This window comes from Papio anubis, chromosome X, assembly GCF_008728515.1.
Source record: "Papio anubis isolate 15944 chromosome X, Panubis1.0, whole genome shotgun sequence".
Taxonomy (NCBI): Eukaryota; Metazoa; Chordata; class Mammalia; order Primates; family Cercopithecidae; genus Papio; species Papio anubis.
Window position 1 is genome coordinate 121,433,623 of NC_044996.1, and position 17,909 is coordinate 121,451,531.

The 17,909-nt window shown below is 42.4% G+C and overlaps 1 protein-coding gene across 2 annotated transcripts in view; it reads left to right on the forward strand.

The window, feature by feature from the left end:
• KLHL15 (kelch like family member 15) overlaps positions 1 to 5,775 on the forward strand; it is a 47,191-nt gene extending 41,416 nt beyond the window's left edge. For both annotated transcript variants that reach the window (XM_009197345.4, XM_021932793.2), the window contains one exon: positions 465 to 5,775. In XM_009197345.4, coding sequence (XP_009195609.1) covers positions 465 to 1,574 — 1,110 coding nt within the window. In that variant the 3' untranslated portion in view covers positions 1,575 to 5,775. The remainder of the gene's footprint in view (positions 1 to 464) is intronic.
• Positions 5,776 to 17,909: the final 12,134 nt, after the last annotated feature.

A 17,909-nucleotide genomic window follows, 5' to 3' on the forward strand; every position in this document is an offset into this window, starting at 1 on the left:
GAATGTGCATAGATCATAACAAATTAAGAAAATATAGGAGGCCGTATGTGGTGGCTCACGCCTGTAATCCCAGCACTTTGGGAGGCTGAGGCGGGTGGATCATGAGGGCAGGAGTTCAAGACCAGCCTGGTCAAGATGATGAAACCTGGTCTCTACTAAAAATAAAAAAATTAGCCGAGCGTGGTGGCAGGCACCTCGGGAGGCTGAGGCAGAGAAGTGCTTGAACCCGGGAGGCGGAGGTTGCAGTGAGCCGAGTTCGTGCCAGTGCACTCCAGCCTGGGTGACAGAGCTAAACTCCATCTCCAAAAAAAGCTTTGTAGAAAACAAAAGAAAGTAGGTGATCTTAGCAGGAAAAGCAGTTTTAGTAAAGTGAGCCTAAGATGATCGTGTTAGTCGGCTTTGATAATTTGTTTTTGTCGCTGATGCTTTTTCCTTTGGTTAAATTCTTTTTCTTGTGTTCTTAGGTTAAGACATCAGAATTTTATAGATACTCCCGACAGCTCCGTTACGAAGTTGACCAAGCATTGAATTACTTTCAGAATGTTCACCAGCAGCCTTTGTTGGATATGAAGTCAAGCCGCATTCGTTCTGCAAAACCACAAACTACAGTATTTCGAGGAATGATTGGACATAGCATGGTTAACAGTAAAATACTTCTCTTAAAGAAACCAAGAGTCTGGTGGGAACTAGAAGGCCCACAAGTACCTCTGCGACCTGACTGCCTTGCTATTGTCAATAATTTTGTGTTCCTGTTAGGTGGGGAAGAGCTGGGCCCGGATGGTGAATTCCATGCTTCTTCCAAAGTATTCAGGTATGACCCGAGACAAAACTCCTGGCTGCAGATGGCAGATATGTCTGTACCACGCTCTGAATTTGCTGTAGGTGTTATTGGGAAGTTTATTTACGCCGTAGCAGGCAGAACCAGAGATGAGACTTTCTATTCAACTGAGAGATATGACATCACCAATGATAAATGGGAATTTGTGGATCCATATCCAGTTAACAAATATGGACATGAGGGGACAGTGCTCAATAACAAGTTGTTTATCACCGGTGGAATCACCTCATCTTCCACCTCCAAGCAAGTGTGCGTGTTTGACCCCAGCAAAGAAGGGACCATAGAACAACGGACCAGGAGAACTCAAGTGGTTACCAACTGTTGGGAGAATAAGAGCAAGATGAATTACGCGAGATGCTTTCACAAGATGATTTCTTACAATGGCAAGCTTTATGTCTTCGGTGGCGTCTGTGTGATCTTGAGGGCCTCTTTCGAATCTCAGGGATGCCCTTCTACAGAAGTATACAACCCAGAGACTGATCAGTGGACCATCTTGGCATCCATGCCGATTGGTAGAAGTGGTCATGGTGTGACTGTGCTGGACAAACAAATAATGGTTCTTGGAGGCCTTTGTTATAATGGTCATTACAGCGATTCCATTCTCACTTTTGATCCGGATGAAAACAAGTGGAAGGAAGATGAATACCCTCGGATGCCCTGCAAGCTGGATGGTTTACAAGTATGCAACCTGCATTTTCCGGACTATGTACTGGATGAGGTCAGGCGTTGCAACTAATGACATCCTTCGCCCTAAAAGAGGCAAACAAAGTATTTGTTTGTGCAGAGTAGTTAATTAAAACATATAAAGAAAAACCTCACCAGTTTTACTATCAAAGCCATTGGTCTAACATCGTAAGAATTTTTCATTCTGTGCTAGCATCCTTTTTTTCTTTTCTTTTCAGTGGCCTCAAACTCATGCAATAAGTTAATTCTAAGTGCTAGCTCTTGAAACTACTTCCAGAAGCAGTTTAATAGAATGCTCCACTTATCTGGGAAATTGATTTTCTGCTTTAAACATTTCTTTCAGATGTTAGCGTAGGAGTCATGTGTCTTCTAAGAGAAGACCTGATAAGTGTCACTGGATGTGATTTCAGTCCCTGTCTCTATCTGAAACCTTTTTGAAGATTTATTTCAGTGTATTTCAATCTGTTATACTTTTTGGTTTTATTATTTAAAAGTTTAAAACTCTTGACCTTTTTGCATGGCTTTTTGCTGAAAATGCAAAAATATAAATTTTCTACAAAATTAACTTTTTATATTCAAAACACTATTTCTAAGCTGCCTTCTCTTATCCGCATTGTGTTAGTGAAAGCATATTCATACTCGCATACAACCTATAAATACACAAGGCACATCCCTTTTATGCGTGGTTAGGATTCTATATTTTTAAGCTAGTGCACTTGCACACACAGTTCGCCATACTTGTTGAGTTTTAGATGTAACGTCTTTTCACATATTAACATTTTTAGAAAGTTAAAATAACTGGAGTCCTCATTTGCTATCATAGTAGCCTATCTTCAGTCCATACTGATTCAGTAATATTTGAATTCCTTATATTTCTGAAACATGTATGGTTATGAAAACTAACATTTTATAGTTTATTTTCAAAAGTAAATGTTAGTGTTCTTTGTCGATGTATGTCTTTTCTTTTTGAAAATGTTTTTCTTTGCAGTCTGTTTAACGTTGCCCTGTTTTTAGTGAGAATCGGAGTGGTATATGACAAGTTCTGGCCCTGCAGCATGCAAGCACTTTTAAAGAGCATTTAGGTAATACCAGACTCCTAAATCAAGGCCCTTAAAAGTAAGTGCAACTCCCATTTTTTACATTCAGTAAGGCTGCTGCATTTGTTATTGAATGGAAGGTAGAAACTGTTAGAAAATTTGAGCTCAGTTTTGACTTAGAGGTAAGAAATAGAATTATAATGTTACTGGTTTTATCTACTTGTTTATTTTGTACAAAATACCCAGCGACACTAGGGATGTAAGCCCTCAGTTTTGTTTTATTTACTGAAAGCTGTTAGCATGAAGGATAGTAACCACAAAGTTCAGAATGGATCAAGAATAGCTGTTTAAAAGCATTTATAATAAGTGTTTTAGGATTAGCTGCACCTTTCAACTCTTTAAATGCAGAGGAAAAAACAGTTGACAAAGTTAAGCAAGAATAGCCTGGGAGTGGATCATTAAAATTGATGCCATTTTCACATGAGTAGTCTATATCTGATACAGACTAGATGTATACTGGCAAAGCTTGCCAGATCTTAGAATATTGGTGCAATATTGCAATGCCTTCTATATGGCTGCTGATGTATAAATTTTCTAGTTTCACTTTGTTCATTTGGTGTTTGTTTGTTTGTTTGTTTGTTTGTTTGCTGCTGCCACCATTGAACATAAAATGGAAGTGTGAAGTCGTGGAAATGTGAAGACTTTGGTTTTTGGGGGTTTTTTGGGCAGTTACTAGGCATACTATGAGATTAAACCTGATCTTCAAACTCCAAAATTGGAGGCATTTGGGTTTAAGAAAGTCAGGTACACAAGTAGCTTTTGAAAAAACCATTGGCATTGATTTCAGAAATCAATAATAATCTAATTTTGTATATGAAACTTAAATTTCCATGAACTAGTCCTATCATTTACTTAGAGTTTCCAAACATGAAATTTGGTATCTTGTTTCCCATGGTAATATGGGTAAAAAGTCTTTTTCTACATTTAAAAAAAACTATTATTTTATTTTTGAAAGCTAGGAATAAGTTAACCATTTAATTTTTTTTTTCTACTACATTAGTTTAGTGGCTTTGTATGTGTGCTGTTTTGCTTTAAAGAAAATAACGTCTTCATTATTTTCCTCATTGATGTCTTTTGCTAGAAAAGACCAAGAAAGAGCCATCAGGCCAGGTATCCCCATCAAAGGCTTTACACTATAGTGGTGGTTCTCTTTAATTGCTTAGATATGACTTTATGGCCCTAGTTAGGGTGACATTTGGGCGAACATTTGAGTATTCTTGGTCTTCAATTTTAAAGACAGAGGCCAAGATCAAAGTTCATGTTTTGTAAAATTCGTAAAATCTTAACTTGAACTAACTCTGGGTTCAGCTTCACGTAAGTCACGTCGGACCTGATGTTAGCTGTAATCAGTTTTGAGCTTTAAGAATAGTTGCTGTTGCTTGGGTTCTGAATGTATGAGAAAACTCCCTGTTTATATGTAGTTCTAATTTAGGTTATTTTAAATCCGTGATTAACTTACATTCCCTTTTAAAATTATGGTTTAATTGCTGCAAGAGATTTATTTTTGTTAAACTATGGAAAAGTTTTTCATAGCATTTTTTTCAAGTTTATTTTTTGTGTGCTTCATCTGGAATTTTTGTTTATATACTTTGCGCTCAAAAAAGTAGTTTTTCGAAAAATTCAGTAAGAGATTTGAATCTATACAGTTTAACTGTTACGACCTTTATGCGTGTTGTTTTCACTTTATATCTTAAATGCCAGAGTTCACAAAAATAGCTGATCTTCATTAATTACATCTTAATTAGAACTATTTGTTCTCTTTCGTGTCTTTGACCTTCTAAGTTTTGATTTTAAAGAAATTCCTTGCACTACAACCTTTTCTTAAAATGCAAGATTCTCACATTGAAGGTTTTGTGTTGGAAGAAATGCTACTGGTTTTTAAAAAGCAAAGCTTAACTAATAGAATTACTAGCTTTTCTTGAGACAGCTTTCTGTGTCCTCATTACTCTGCTCTGTGTGAGTGTTACTAGAATTTGTGAAATACTGACTGAGCCCTTCACTTATCTTTTCTAAAGCAGCACCTTTGGACACCTCATTCTGGGAAGCCTGCTCGAGTCATAGTAAAGGACACACGCTTTATGTGGGGAGAAGTGGTAAAAATGGAGTTTTGTCTTAATTACATGAAACTAAGCTTTAAAATATTTTATAACAGATTATTTGAGCTGCATAATCTAAACATGTCAAACGTTCAGTGGGACTATTTTTATATATGTATATGTGGGTGTAGGTCATAACATTTCAGTTTATAATATAAATTGTTATTTCAGTTTATAAGCTATCTCTCAAAGGAGACTAGCTCTTTTGAGAATTCATAATTTAAAGTTTTAGACTGAAGTAAAATACAACATAGATAATAGTGTAAATCAGATATAATTGAGGGCTATATGGCAGTAAAACTGCTAGTGCCAGTTTTCTTGTTTGCCTGTTATACATTTTTGATTTTTGTTTTGTATTCTGAACATTTTGAGAGATCATATGTTTGTTCAATTACATTTAGAGTTGGTTTGGGAATAAATATCTTCTAAAAAGAGATTTATCTTAAAAATGGAAGTCCTAAAAATTAGTTTATCCAGAGTTTATAAAGTCAAATATTCACTAGGCATAGACTGGAATAGATAAATTCATGGAAATCATATCCTTTCAGTACACCATATAACTTCAATATTACACAAGTAACATTGAGGAGAATGCCATCAGCTTTGTTCTCCCTTAAATTCTTAGGTTTTCTTTTTACATTTTGGGAACAACTACATTTAAAATGTTATTAATCAGTATATAGTAAGGATTAGGTGTTTGCTTTCTGAAGGAATGGTCCAGTGAGGTGATTGGGAGAGGTTATTTTCTACCTAACTTGTATATGCCCTGTACCTCTTGGGCATACTTTGTCTATAGAAAAATATTTTGACCTTTAGGTACATTTTGGGCCAGTAGTCAAATAATCCTAGGGCCGATATAAAAATCTTAGAATAATTTAAGGTTTGCCTTTTATACCTGTTTTGAAAGCCTTTACATTTTTGTCAGGTAATTTTTCCCAAGCCGTGGATATAATCTATTCAAACATGTTTATGCTATCCATTCTGTTTTTAAATTGAAAAAAATGTTAAAAGTGTTTATGAAGAAAAGTTTAAATAAAATATTTTTAATCTTTAAAATATACCTCTTTATCTCTGATTATTTGCTCTTTTTTTTTTTTTATATATAATCCATCACTTTCAAAGTCACTAATGACTTGATTAGCAGAATACATTTTGTTTTCCTTCAACATGCCAAGGAAGTGCCATGAAAATGTGATTTCTGCCAATGCTTTCAGCCGCAGATTCAAATGAGAGCATTAGAGTGAAATTATTTATACTCTTATATGCAATGGAAATTTTATAATGAAGCCAAGTAATTAAAGTTCTAACAGAGTTTTGCAGTCTTGCAAAAGGAAAATATAGAACTGAGAAAAAGCGTTTACAAGCCTCAAGCCTTAGTTTGGTGATTTTTAGATTTCCTTTAGCATTTTTGATTCATTGGTCTTCCAGGCATTTCTGAAATTCAGAACTTGGTGGAGGCCTTGGGTATACATCGGCACATGTGTGCCATCTTTCAAACGGACACCTAAGAAACCGCAACAGGATTCCCAAGCACCTAGATCCTGGCCTCAGGCAACCTTTCCAGCCTCTTTCTCTCCACCACTTCCTACACTCCATTCTGTTGTGATCTTTACGTGTGTTCCTTTCCAGCCTAAAATTACTTGCCTTTCTTTCCCCTGCCCTGCTTGTTAAAATCCACTTATTTTTGCAAAGTCCAACTCAAATGTTTCCCTCTCCTCCTGAAAGCTGCGTTAGCTCTTCTGTTGAATTAATTGCCTCTTCTACACTCAACACACTTACAGTTTCTATTTAACTTCATTTTGCATAATAATTGGGCATGATTCTTTCTCCACGACTAGATCATAGTCTCCTTGGGTGAAAGGATTTTTCATTCTTTGTACCCTCATATCTAGCATTTGTACACAGTAGGCACTGAGCTAAATGTTTATTGCAGCATATGACAAATGGTATAGGTATTCAGATGAGAGATTACAGTGCCCTGGGGTTTTTGTCTCTGCCTGCTTTTCAGTCTACACACTCTGTACTATCTCATCCATACCTATACCTGTGGCTTCATCTACAACTGTTACTCTTTTGTTTTTTTGAGACAGAGCCTTGCTCTGTCACCCAGGCTGGAGTGCAGTGGTGCAATCTCGGCTCATGGCAACCTCCACCTCCTGGGTTCAAGTGATTGTCCTGCTTCGGTGTCCCAAGTAACTGGGATTACAGGCATGCGCCACCATGCCCAGCTAATTTTGTATTTTTAGTAGAGACGGGGTTTCACTATGTTGGACAGGCCGGTCTCGAACTCCTGACCTCACATGATCCACCCGTTTGGCCTCCCAACGTGTTGGGATTACAGGTGTGAGCCACTGCACCCGGCCTACAACTTTTATTCTGATACCCATCATATCTGTATTTCTCAACGCAGAGTTCCAGCCATCTCCTGAACATCTCTCACGTGTTGTATTGGAATTTCAAACTGAACAGGTGCAAATCTGAATACATTATCTCCTCCCCCAAAACATGCCCTTTATCTTCTCTGTATTATCTGGCTTTACCATTGCCTATGATTGTTCATGTATAACCTTGGAATGCCTCTCCCACTTAACCCCAACATCTTAGTTCATCCAGTTCTAGCACTTTAAATTCCCAACTGCCCTCTCCTCTCCATTCATACTGTCCTAGTTCAGACCCTTGTCCATCTTGCTGGCCTTCTGGAGCTTTCTGATCATCTACCTCCATCATCCACTTTTTTTTTTTTTTTTTCTGAGACAGAGTCTCACTCTGTCCCCCAGGCTGGAGTGCAGTGGTGCAATCTCAGCTCACTGAAACCTCCACCTCCCAGGTTCAAGCGATTGTCCTGCCTCAGCCTCCCAAGTAGCTGGGATGACACTCCCGGCTAGTTTTTGTGTTTTTAGTAGAGACGGGGTTTCACCATGTTGGCCAGGCTGGTCTCAAACTCCTGACCTCAAGCGATCCACCCGCCTCGGGAACCTTTTACAGATCTCCCTTCACCCTGAGACTAAGATCCAAATTCCCTAGCGTGCGTGCCACACAAGGCCCTTTGTGCGTTGCTCTCTTTGTACCTGTTCAGTTTGTTTTACATGCTGTCCTCTAGCTATGCAAACTAATTGTAGTTCCTGAATAGACCGTGTTTTCTTAAGCCTCTCTGTCTTTGCACACATGCTTCCCCTCTTCCATTCCTGCCTAACCCTTTCTTGGCCTTCAAGAACCAGCCTGGGTATCATGCCCTCTGTCAGGTTTTGGTTTTTTTTTTTAACCCCTTGGGCCAGGTTAACATTGTCCCCTTGGTCTTACCATAACACTTGGGGATACCTAGACCCCATCTCCCCTAACACGTGATTAGAACTGTCTTCTCGGCCGGGCGCGGTGGCTCAAGCCTGTAATCCCAGCACTTTGGGAGGCCGAGACGGGCGGATCACGAGGTCAGGAGATCGAGACCATCCTGGCTAACACCGTGAAACCCCGTCTCTACTAAAAAAAAAAAAAATACAAAAAACTAGCCGGGCGAGGTGGCAGGCGCCTGTAGTCCCAGCTACTCGGGAGGCTGAGGCAGGAGAATGGCGTAAACCTGGGAGGCGGAGCTTGCAGTGAGCTGAGATCCGGCCACTGTCTTCTCCATCCCACCCTTAACCGTACTCCTTGAGAGCGAATACTGTGTTATTTTCCAAGAGTCTGACTTAATGTCTGGTACATGGTAAGTCCTCCTTAAAAACAGAACCCAGAAACTTGGAATGTTGCCAATGAAAAGTTCCGGGTGAGGGGGTACCTGTATTAGAGAGCTTGATTGTCTGCCAAAGTTGACCTCCCCGAGGAATTTCCCTCCATTTCCACTACCACCGCTTCTGTGTCTAGAAGGGTAATACATACAGCTCTCACAGCTGTCAACAAATACTTCTTCCCTGAATATCTCACTGTTTGTGATCTAGGCTGAAAATATCAAGACAGACCAAAGGGTGTTTTTGCAGAACATTAATCCCATGAAATGCTCTGTTGGGGGAAGAAGTGTTCAGTGGTCACAGTAATCTTGGGAAACACTATGCTTCTCTTCTTGGAGAATCTTAACCAACATTAGCATATTAAAGGCTCCCAGAAGTCCTGCTGTTAACTCATTTTGATTTTGTTTAGCTCAGTATAAACCAAACATTTGACTATTTGTAAACCAGTCCAAGAGCTCAGCTCTTTTTCATGGAATATGTGTGATCCCTGAATGCTCTTGAAAAAGCCTTGCTAAGGAATAACTGAAAGAAAACAACCCAGGTACTTGGGAGGCGGAGGCAGGATAGTTTGAGGCTGCAGTAAGCTATGATCACGCCACTGCACTCCAGCTCAGGTAACAGTGAGATCCCGTCTCTAAAAAGAGAGGATTTCACCATGTTGGCCAGGCTGGTCTTGAACTCCTGACCTCAAGTGATTCCCCCACCTCAGCCTCCCAGAGTGCTGAGATGACAGGCATGAGCCACTGCACCCGGCCAGTATAATTAATTTTTACAAATCGTATGGTTTGAGGAGCAGTGCTTCCAAGAAGGCCAAGTAAGGAGCTCAGCGAATCCTCTCCCTAAAAAGCAATGACAAAACTGAACAAACTTGTCAAAAAAAAAATTTTAAGACTGGACTGGAAGTTGACCAAAGGCATACAGCAAATTGAGGAGTGTTTATTCAAGAAAAGCTACTGAAGCCCCCTATAAGAACAGCGGGAGTCTGTGATGTTTTAACCTGGGGCTGCTCCCATCCCAACTCCCTTCTCCCCAGGCTCTGTCACAGAAGTTCTAGGGCTGCGGGAGGGGGCTGACTTTATTTGGAGTAGAGTGTGGAGAATCCCGTATCTCAGTGTGGCCAACATTGCAGCTAGCCTGAGGTCTCAAATAGTGATTTGGGTTAGCAATAGAGAGGCAGACAGCAGCGAGCAGTTTAACAGGGAGGTCTTGGGAATGTGACAGCAAAATAAGCTTGATAAGATCCTGCTTATCCCTAGTGGTCCAGAAGGCTATGCTCATCATGTGCAGGGCTGTGTGCACCCAAGAAGAGACCTAAAAGGGCCCTAGCAAGCTACTTGTCCCTGCCTGCGTGTGAAACCTTGCAAACAAAATCAAAACTGGAATAAATAGACTTGGAAACTGCTCTGACTTGAATGCATTCCCCAGGTCACACGCATTCATCAGCAGAAGGTGAGAGCTTTACTGGCTCAAGGTGTTTAAACACAACTTCTGACCAATCATTGGCTGACCTATGCCAACTAAGAAGTGATCCCTCGGAATCGAGTCTTAAAAACAAGAATTTCAAAAGCAGCAGAGACATCAGTGGCTGTACACTGAGGAGTGGGGAGAGTGAGTAGGGAATAGAAGCCACAGAATTAGTCCAGGCAGATCACTAAACAAACAACAAATCTAAAAATAGCAAACCCCACCACACCTGGATTGGGAGTGGGTTAATGAAGGGTCCAGAGTTGCTACAACATACTATCTAAAAGAAACAGCAAAGTGTGACCCATACTCAGGAAAATAAGGAGTCAACAGAAAACTGCCTCTGAGGGGTCAGTGTTATTGCGATCAGTGCAATTATAGTTTTTTATCCTGTATTTTCACATTATATTAGAAATAATTTCATAAGCCATTAAAATTTCAATGAAAATAACATATATATATTTTGAGACAGAGTCTTGCTCTGTTGCCCAGGCTGGAACGCAGTGGTGCAATCTCACCTCACTGCAACCTCCGCCTCCCAGGTTCAAGCGATTCCCCTGCCTCAGCCTCCGGAGTAGCTGGGACTACAGGCGTGTGCCACAACACCTGGCTCATTTTTGTATTTTTAGTAGAGACAAGGTTTCTCCATATTGGCCAGGCTGGTCTGAAACTCCTGACCTCAGGTGATCCACCCACCTCAGCCTCCCAGAGTGCTGGGATTACAGGCATGAACCACCATGTTCAGCCTGAAAATAGTATTTTTAGTGATTACTTAGTGTTCCCTAATATGGTTATACTGTCATTTATCTAACCATGCCCCCATTATGATAAATACTTTTTTAAAATTATTTTTATTTTTTTGAGATGGGCTCTCTCTCTCTGTTGCCCAGGCTGGAGCACAGTAGCACAATCTCGGCTCAGCGCAACCTCCACCTCCCAGACTCAAGCGATCCTCCTGTCTCAGCCTCCCGAGTAGCTGGGATTGCAGGCCTGTGCCACCACGCCCAGCTAATTTTTGTATTTTTGGTAGAGACAGGGTTGGTCTTGAACTTCTGAGTTCGAGTGATCCGCCTTCCTCCGCCTCCCAAAGTGCTGGGATTACAGGCGTGAACCACCACACCCGGCCAGAGTTGGTAGAATTCAGATTTAAGTGTTTGCACTTAGAAATACGGAGTCACAGTGTAGTGTCCTCGGGCTCCAAACAAGGGGAAGGTCGAAACATCCTGTTCTTGAGTTGCTAGCAGCCAAAAATGAAGAGGATTTGTGCCAGGGGAAATTGCATGGGTAAATGCAGAGTGGAAAAGCATATGGAATGCTTTGGGAATGATGAATTCCTCACTGACAGAGCTATGGGAGCAGATGTCAAGCAAAAACAAAATCATATTCATGAATATTCTGTGGATCTGCAGATTACTTTGTTAAAAGAGGATAAGAAAAAATAGGATCTTACAGCCCCCCATTGAAATGCCTCACAACTTTTCACTAAAATATCCCATGACCTTATAGGAAAAGAAAAAAAACCGATTAAAATAGAGATTGACAGAAACATCATATAAAATTGTGAGCTGCCTTGAAAATAATTTTAAGGCCAGCGGAGTTAGACTGAGAGAAGCAGATCCATAGTTCACCTTATGGAATATCCAGGCTTCCCTTCATGAGAGCAACTGGAGAAAGACTTTTTTTTTGGCCAGGCGCCGTGGCTCACGTCTGTAATCCCAGCACTTTGGGAGGCAGAGGTGGGCGGATCACGAGGTCAGGAGTTCGAGACTAGCCTGGCCAACATGGTGAAACCCTATCTCTACTAAAAATACAAAAAATTAGCTGGGCGTGGTGGCGTGCTTGTAGTCCCAGCTGCTCGGGAGGTTGAGGTGGGAAAAATCCCTTGAGCCCGGGAGATCGAGGCTGTGGTAAGCTGAGATGGTACCTTGGCACTCCTGCCTGGGTGACAGAGCAAGACTCTGTCTCAAAAAATCTTGGGGCAGCCAAGAGACTGAAAGAGAACCAGGGCATCTAGCTGAGGTAATTTTAAAGAGAACCAGGGCATCTGGTTGAGGTAAGGAATACAGAGAATGTGATGGAAGATGAGATGGGAGAGGAACTAAGGCCAGAACATCCAGGATCACATAAGGGGCCATGAGGAGTGTGTATTTTATTCTAAGGAGAGTGGGAAGTCATTGAAGGGTTCTAACTAATAGGTGACTGATGTAATTTATACTTTAATTTTATTTATTATTTATTTCATTTATTTTTTTGAGACGGAGTCTTGCTCTGTTGCCCAGACTGGGGTGCAATGGTGCTCCACTGCAACCTCTGCCTCCCGGGTTCAAGTGATTCTCTGTCTCAACCTCCCAAGTAGCTGGGATTACAGGCACACACCACCACACCCAGCTAATTTTTTGTATTTTTAGTAGAGACGGAGTTTTGCCATGTTGACCAGGCTGGTCTCGAACTCCTGATCTCAGGTGATCCACCCGCCTTGGCCTCCCAAAGTGCTGGGATTACAGGCGTGAGCCACCACACCTGGGTTTTTTTTGTTGTTTTTTGTTTGTTTGTTTTGTTTTTGTTTGTTTTTAGACTCTGTTACCCAGGCTGGAGTGCAGTGGTACGATCCTGCCTCACTACAGCCTCAACCTCCTTGGGCTCAGGTGATCTTCCCACCTCACCATCCTGAGTAGCTGGTACTACAGGTTTATACTACCATGACTGGCTAATTTTTTAATTTTTCTGTAGAGGTAGATTTTACCATGTTGCCCAGGCTGGTCTCGAACTCCTGGGCTCAAGTGATCCGCCCACCTCTGCCTCCCTAAGTGCTGAGATTACAGGTGGGCGCCACTAAGCCCAGCTGCAATTTACATTTTAAAAGGTCATCTGGTCCCTGAAGGGAGGTAAGGATAGAATTGGGAAGCTCATTGAGGGGGTCAGGGCAATGTGAAGCGTGATGATGCCTTGGACAATGATGGTGGCTGACACTGCAAAAAGAAGTGAATGGAGTTAGGACATGTTCTGGAGGTTAAGACTGGCAGAACGTGGGTGGATATCAGAGGTGCTGGAGAGGAGAGACCCAAAACAACTCCTGTATTTCCAGGTTGAGCACAGGGCGTGTGATGATGCTGTCAATTAAAATAGGAAAGATGGGGAGAAGAGCAATTTGGGAAGCAAATAGCAAGAGTATGGGTTTAGGTGTGATATGGTTTGGCTGTGTCCCCACCCAAATCTCATCTTGAATTCCCACATGTTGTGGGAAGGACCTGGTGGGAGATAATTGAATCATGGGGACAGGTATTTCCCATGGGAAATACCTTTCCCATGCTGTTCTTGTGATAGTAAGTCTCATGAGATCTGATGGTTATTATAAGAGGGAGTTTTTCTGCACAAGCTCGCTCTCTTTGCCTGCTGCCATCCATGTAAGACGTGACTTGGTCTTCCTTGCCTTCTGCCACGATTGTTAGGCTTCCCCAGCCACGTGGAACTGTAAGTCCAATTAAACCTATTTCTTTCGTAAATTGCCCAGTTTCCGGTGTGTCTTTATCAGCAGTGTGAAAACGGACTAATACAAGCTACATTAGGCCTCCAGTGCTTGTGAGGTGTACAAGAGTGAGGAGGTCGAAAAACTCCTAGATCTATAAATCTGGATGAAGCTCAGAAGAGAGGTCAGAACAGGAGAGACACATTGGACAGTCACCCACTATTACAGATAGTACTTCTTTATTTTGGTTTTATGTACTTTTTCCTTACGGAAATAGTCAAACACAAAAGTAAAATGATATAATGATTCTCCATACACCCATCATGGTACAAGTAATATTTTCCCATGAGAATTGTAAAGTCTCCTAAAGAGAAGGAGCCAACTCCCACTTATTACTCCAGCCTGAATTTCCTCATCTGCAAAAGGAATATTCCAATCTGGTGAGGATAAAGTGAGATTAGCCATGTCAATCATGTACAGTAACCAATGTCAGCCAGTAATATTTTGTTATTGTTGGGGGGTGCAATATTGATCCAATATGGGAGAAAGAAAATATATCAAGGTTTGTGGGCACAAACAAAATGAGTTAACTTTTTAAACTTGGAGGAAAGTATTCGAATCAGTGACTCTTACAGACAGAAGACTAAAACAGAAGCTGCTAACACAACTATGTCATGTCTCAGTATTCTCACAAGGGAGAGGCAAGCCAAAGTACCCAGTAACAGAGACCAAGTAGAATTAAGGTTTCAATGAACTCTGAATTGTGCATACGTGACTACTAGGTGCCCTGGCAACGAAGCCCTCACTTCATAGTAATAACATTAGAGTAAGGGAAAACATCACATAAAAACGAAGTAAGCGTCAAAGTGCCCTGGCAACAGACCTCTCACTTTTTGGTGATAACATTATATTGTTCTTAAGAATTTCTGAGTTTTGACTGGGCGCAGTGGCTCACGCCTGTAATCCCAGCACTTTGGGAGGCCGAGGCAGGTGGATCACGAGGTCAGGAGATCGAGACCATCCTGGCTAACACGGTGAAACCCCGTCTCTACTAAAAATACAAAAAAATTTAGCCGGATGTGGTGGCGCGCGCCTGTAGTCCCAGCTACTCCGAAGGCTGAGGCAGGAGAATGGCGTGAACCCAGGAGGCAGAGCTTGCGCTGAGCCAAGATCGCGCCACTGCACTCCAGCCTAGGCGACAGAGCGAGACTCCGTTTTAAATTAAATAAATAAATAAAAATAAAAACATTATATTGAGGGAAAATATCACATGAAAATGAAATAGGTATTAATAGTAAAGACGGTATTATGTGATCTGGTCTGGTGAGGAGCTGGGGGTTTTCACTGTAAAGAATGACTTCGAGAGGCTGGGTGCAGTGACTGACGCCTGTAATCTCAGCACTTTGGGAGGCCAAGGCAGGCAGATCACCTGAGGTCAGGAGTTCAAGGCCAGCCTGGCCAACATAGTAAAACCCCGTCTCTACTAAAAATACAAAAACTAGCCGGGCCATGGTGGCATGCACCTGTAATCCCAGCTACTCGGGAGGCTGAGGCAGGAGAATTGCTTGAACCTGGGAGGCGGAGGTTACAGTGAGCCGAGATCGCGCCACTGCACTCCAGTCTGGGTAACAGAGTGAGACTCCGTCTCAAAAAAAAAAAAAAAAAAGAAAAAGAAAAAGGTTAAACTGAGCCTGCACCCTGGAGCAGAGCTTCTGAAACTTTGATGTGCACACAAATCACCCACGGATGTGGTGGAAATGCTCGTTCTGGTTCAGGGGTCCAGGCCGGGGCCTGAGAGTCTGCGTTTCCAACAGGATCTCAGGTGCGGCCTTTGGAGCTGCTGGGCTGCACAGCAGGGGTCTCTGGCATCCTGCAGAGCTGTTGCGTTTCCCGCTGGCTTTGCAGAGAGTCTGTGTCACCAAGTCCTATACTGCACACACCTGCCAGCACCACTGCTAGAAAAACAATGGGGGACCGGGACGAGGCAGAAACCCATTCCCTCGGGTGACCCGTGGGAAGGGGCTGAGGCAGGTGGTGGCTTAAGATTCCTCCCCTGTCCCCTGGATGGCCCTTGGATGGAAGGTTGGGGTGGAACAAGGAGTCAACTGCTCTCATAATTAATACTTTCACCAAGGCCAAGCCCTGAGGAATTCCCACATTCGGAGGTGGAGGAGAGAGAAGATTATGAGAGAGATGACAGATATGGAGAACAGAGAATGCGGCACCAACACACAGATAGTTACCATTCCTGGCCAAGAGATGCAATCATGAAAGAGCTTTGGAAACAATTTTCCTAAACTTAAGAAAGATCAGTATCTGCAGACTGAAGGAATTTACCACATTTCAGGAGAATCAGCTATCTACACGTACATACATTTGGCAACAATTTTTTTTTACTTTTTAATTTTTGAGCAGAGTCTTTCTCTGTGGCCCAGGCTGGAGTGCATTGGCGCCATCTCGGCTCCCTGCAACCTCCGCCTCCCAGGTTCAAGCAATTCTCCTGCCTCAGCCTCCCAAGTAGCTGGGACTACAGGCACATGCCACCACGGCTGGCTAATTTTTGTAGTTTTAGTAAGAGACGGGGTTTCACCATATTGGCCAGTCTGGGTTCATACTCCTGGCCTCAAGTGATCCTCCTACCTTGGCCTCCCAAAGTGCTGGGATTACAGGCATGAGCCACTGCTCCTGGCCCGACAATTTAACTACAAGGAAAAAAACTCCTGCAATCATGATGACAGGAGGAAACAGATCGTCTTTTCTTGAGGACTTGCCTTGTGTCTGACACATACTTGGTGCTTTACACGAATTCTCTTATTTAAACCACACAGCATCCCAATAAAGGGGTGGCGCTGGCCCGGAAGTTGGCTGGATGCAGGAACTCAATCGATGTTGTCGGGGTCCCTCTGCTCTCCAGCTGCTCAGCTCCGGTTGGTTCTGTGTGGTAGCCTGAGCCTCTCCTACTGCAGACAGGCTTCCAGGTGAGGCCCGGGCAGCTCCAGGTTCACATAATCCTAGCTCAGGAACCGCAGAAGGGAGAAAGAGTCTCCCTCCTGGTTTGCCCATAGCAGGACTCCTGTTGTCTTCAGGGTACACGCTCAACACTTAGATCCAGCACAGTGGCCAACAGAGTTCAGTGAGATATTGGTCAGGGGGTGAAGCTACTATGATTGCAAATCCCACCTGAATCAAAAGGTGGGAGTGAAAAAAACCCAAACAACTAAAAGGGAGGAAGGATGGTTTGGCTAACAAATGCAAAGGGTCCACGAAAGGGAGGGTCTATGAGTGGCCCCACATTACAGGAGAGATCAACTTGTCCAAGGTCACACATCCAGTAAATGGGAAAGCCAGGACTCAAACCAAGGCAGTCCAACCCCAGACTCTTAACCACCCTGCTCTAAGGAAACAAAGCCTATTTGGTTTCAGAATTCTCTGCAACATTAGCTTTCAGAAGAAAATAGAGCAACAGCTGGACTTTATGGAGAAAAAGATTGTAACTGAAGATTCATACACTCTGCCAAATTGTCTTTCACAATGTCAGGATCGCTAAAAAGCATTAAACACACACCATGTGACAGGCACTGTTCTAAGTGCTTTATATGTATATTGAGCCATTCACTCCATGAACAACTCTATAATACAGGAATTATCCTCATTTTATAGATGAGAAAACCAAAACCCAGGGAAGGAGATAACTTACCTAAGAGTCAGGATTGAGCCTAGGCAGTCTAATCTTCTGAGCTATGCTGTGAATTGCTATGATGCTAGGATTAAAAAGCATATAATCGGCCAGGGGCAGTAGCTCACGCTTATAATCCCAGCACTTCGGGAGGTCAAGGCGGGCAGATCACGAGGTCAGGAGATTGAGACCATCCTGGCCAACATGGTGAAACCCTGTCTCTACCAAAAATACAAAAACAAAATTAGCCGGGCGTGGTGACGGGCACCTGTAGTCCCAGCTACTCAGGAGGCTGAGGCAGGAGAATGGCGTGAACCCGGGAGGCGGAACTTGCAGTGAGCTGAGATTGTGCCACTGCACTCCAGCCTGGCGACAGAACGAGACTGTCTCAAAAAATAAAAAATTAAAAAATTAAAAAATTTTAAAAAATAAAAAAATAAAAAAAATATATATATAAAATCAATGCCCACTTCTTGAAAAAAATCTAGTAAAAACATACACCACAATAAGAAGAAATCAAGAAAACTAAGCCGGGTATGGTGGTGTGCTCCTGTAATCCCAGCTACTCAGAGGGCTGTGGGCTGGAGAATCACTTGAGTCCAGCAGTTTGAGACCAGCCTGGGCAACATGGCAAGACCGTGTCTCTACAAAAAATACAAAAATTAGCTGGGTGTAGTGGTGTGCGCCTATAGTCCTAGCTACTCTGGAGGCTGAGATGGCAGTCTGGGCAATAGAAGGAGACCTTGACTCAAAGAAAAAGAAAAAAGAGAAACTTGTGCAAACTTCAAAGGCAATTTTAAAAGTCTAAAAATAATCTGTGTCTAAATCTAAGATTTTATTAACAAAGAATGAGGAAAGTAAAAAGT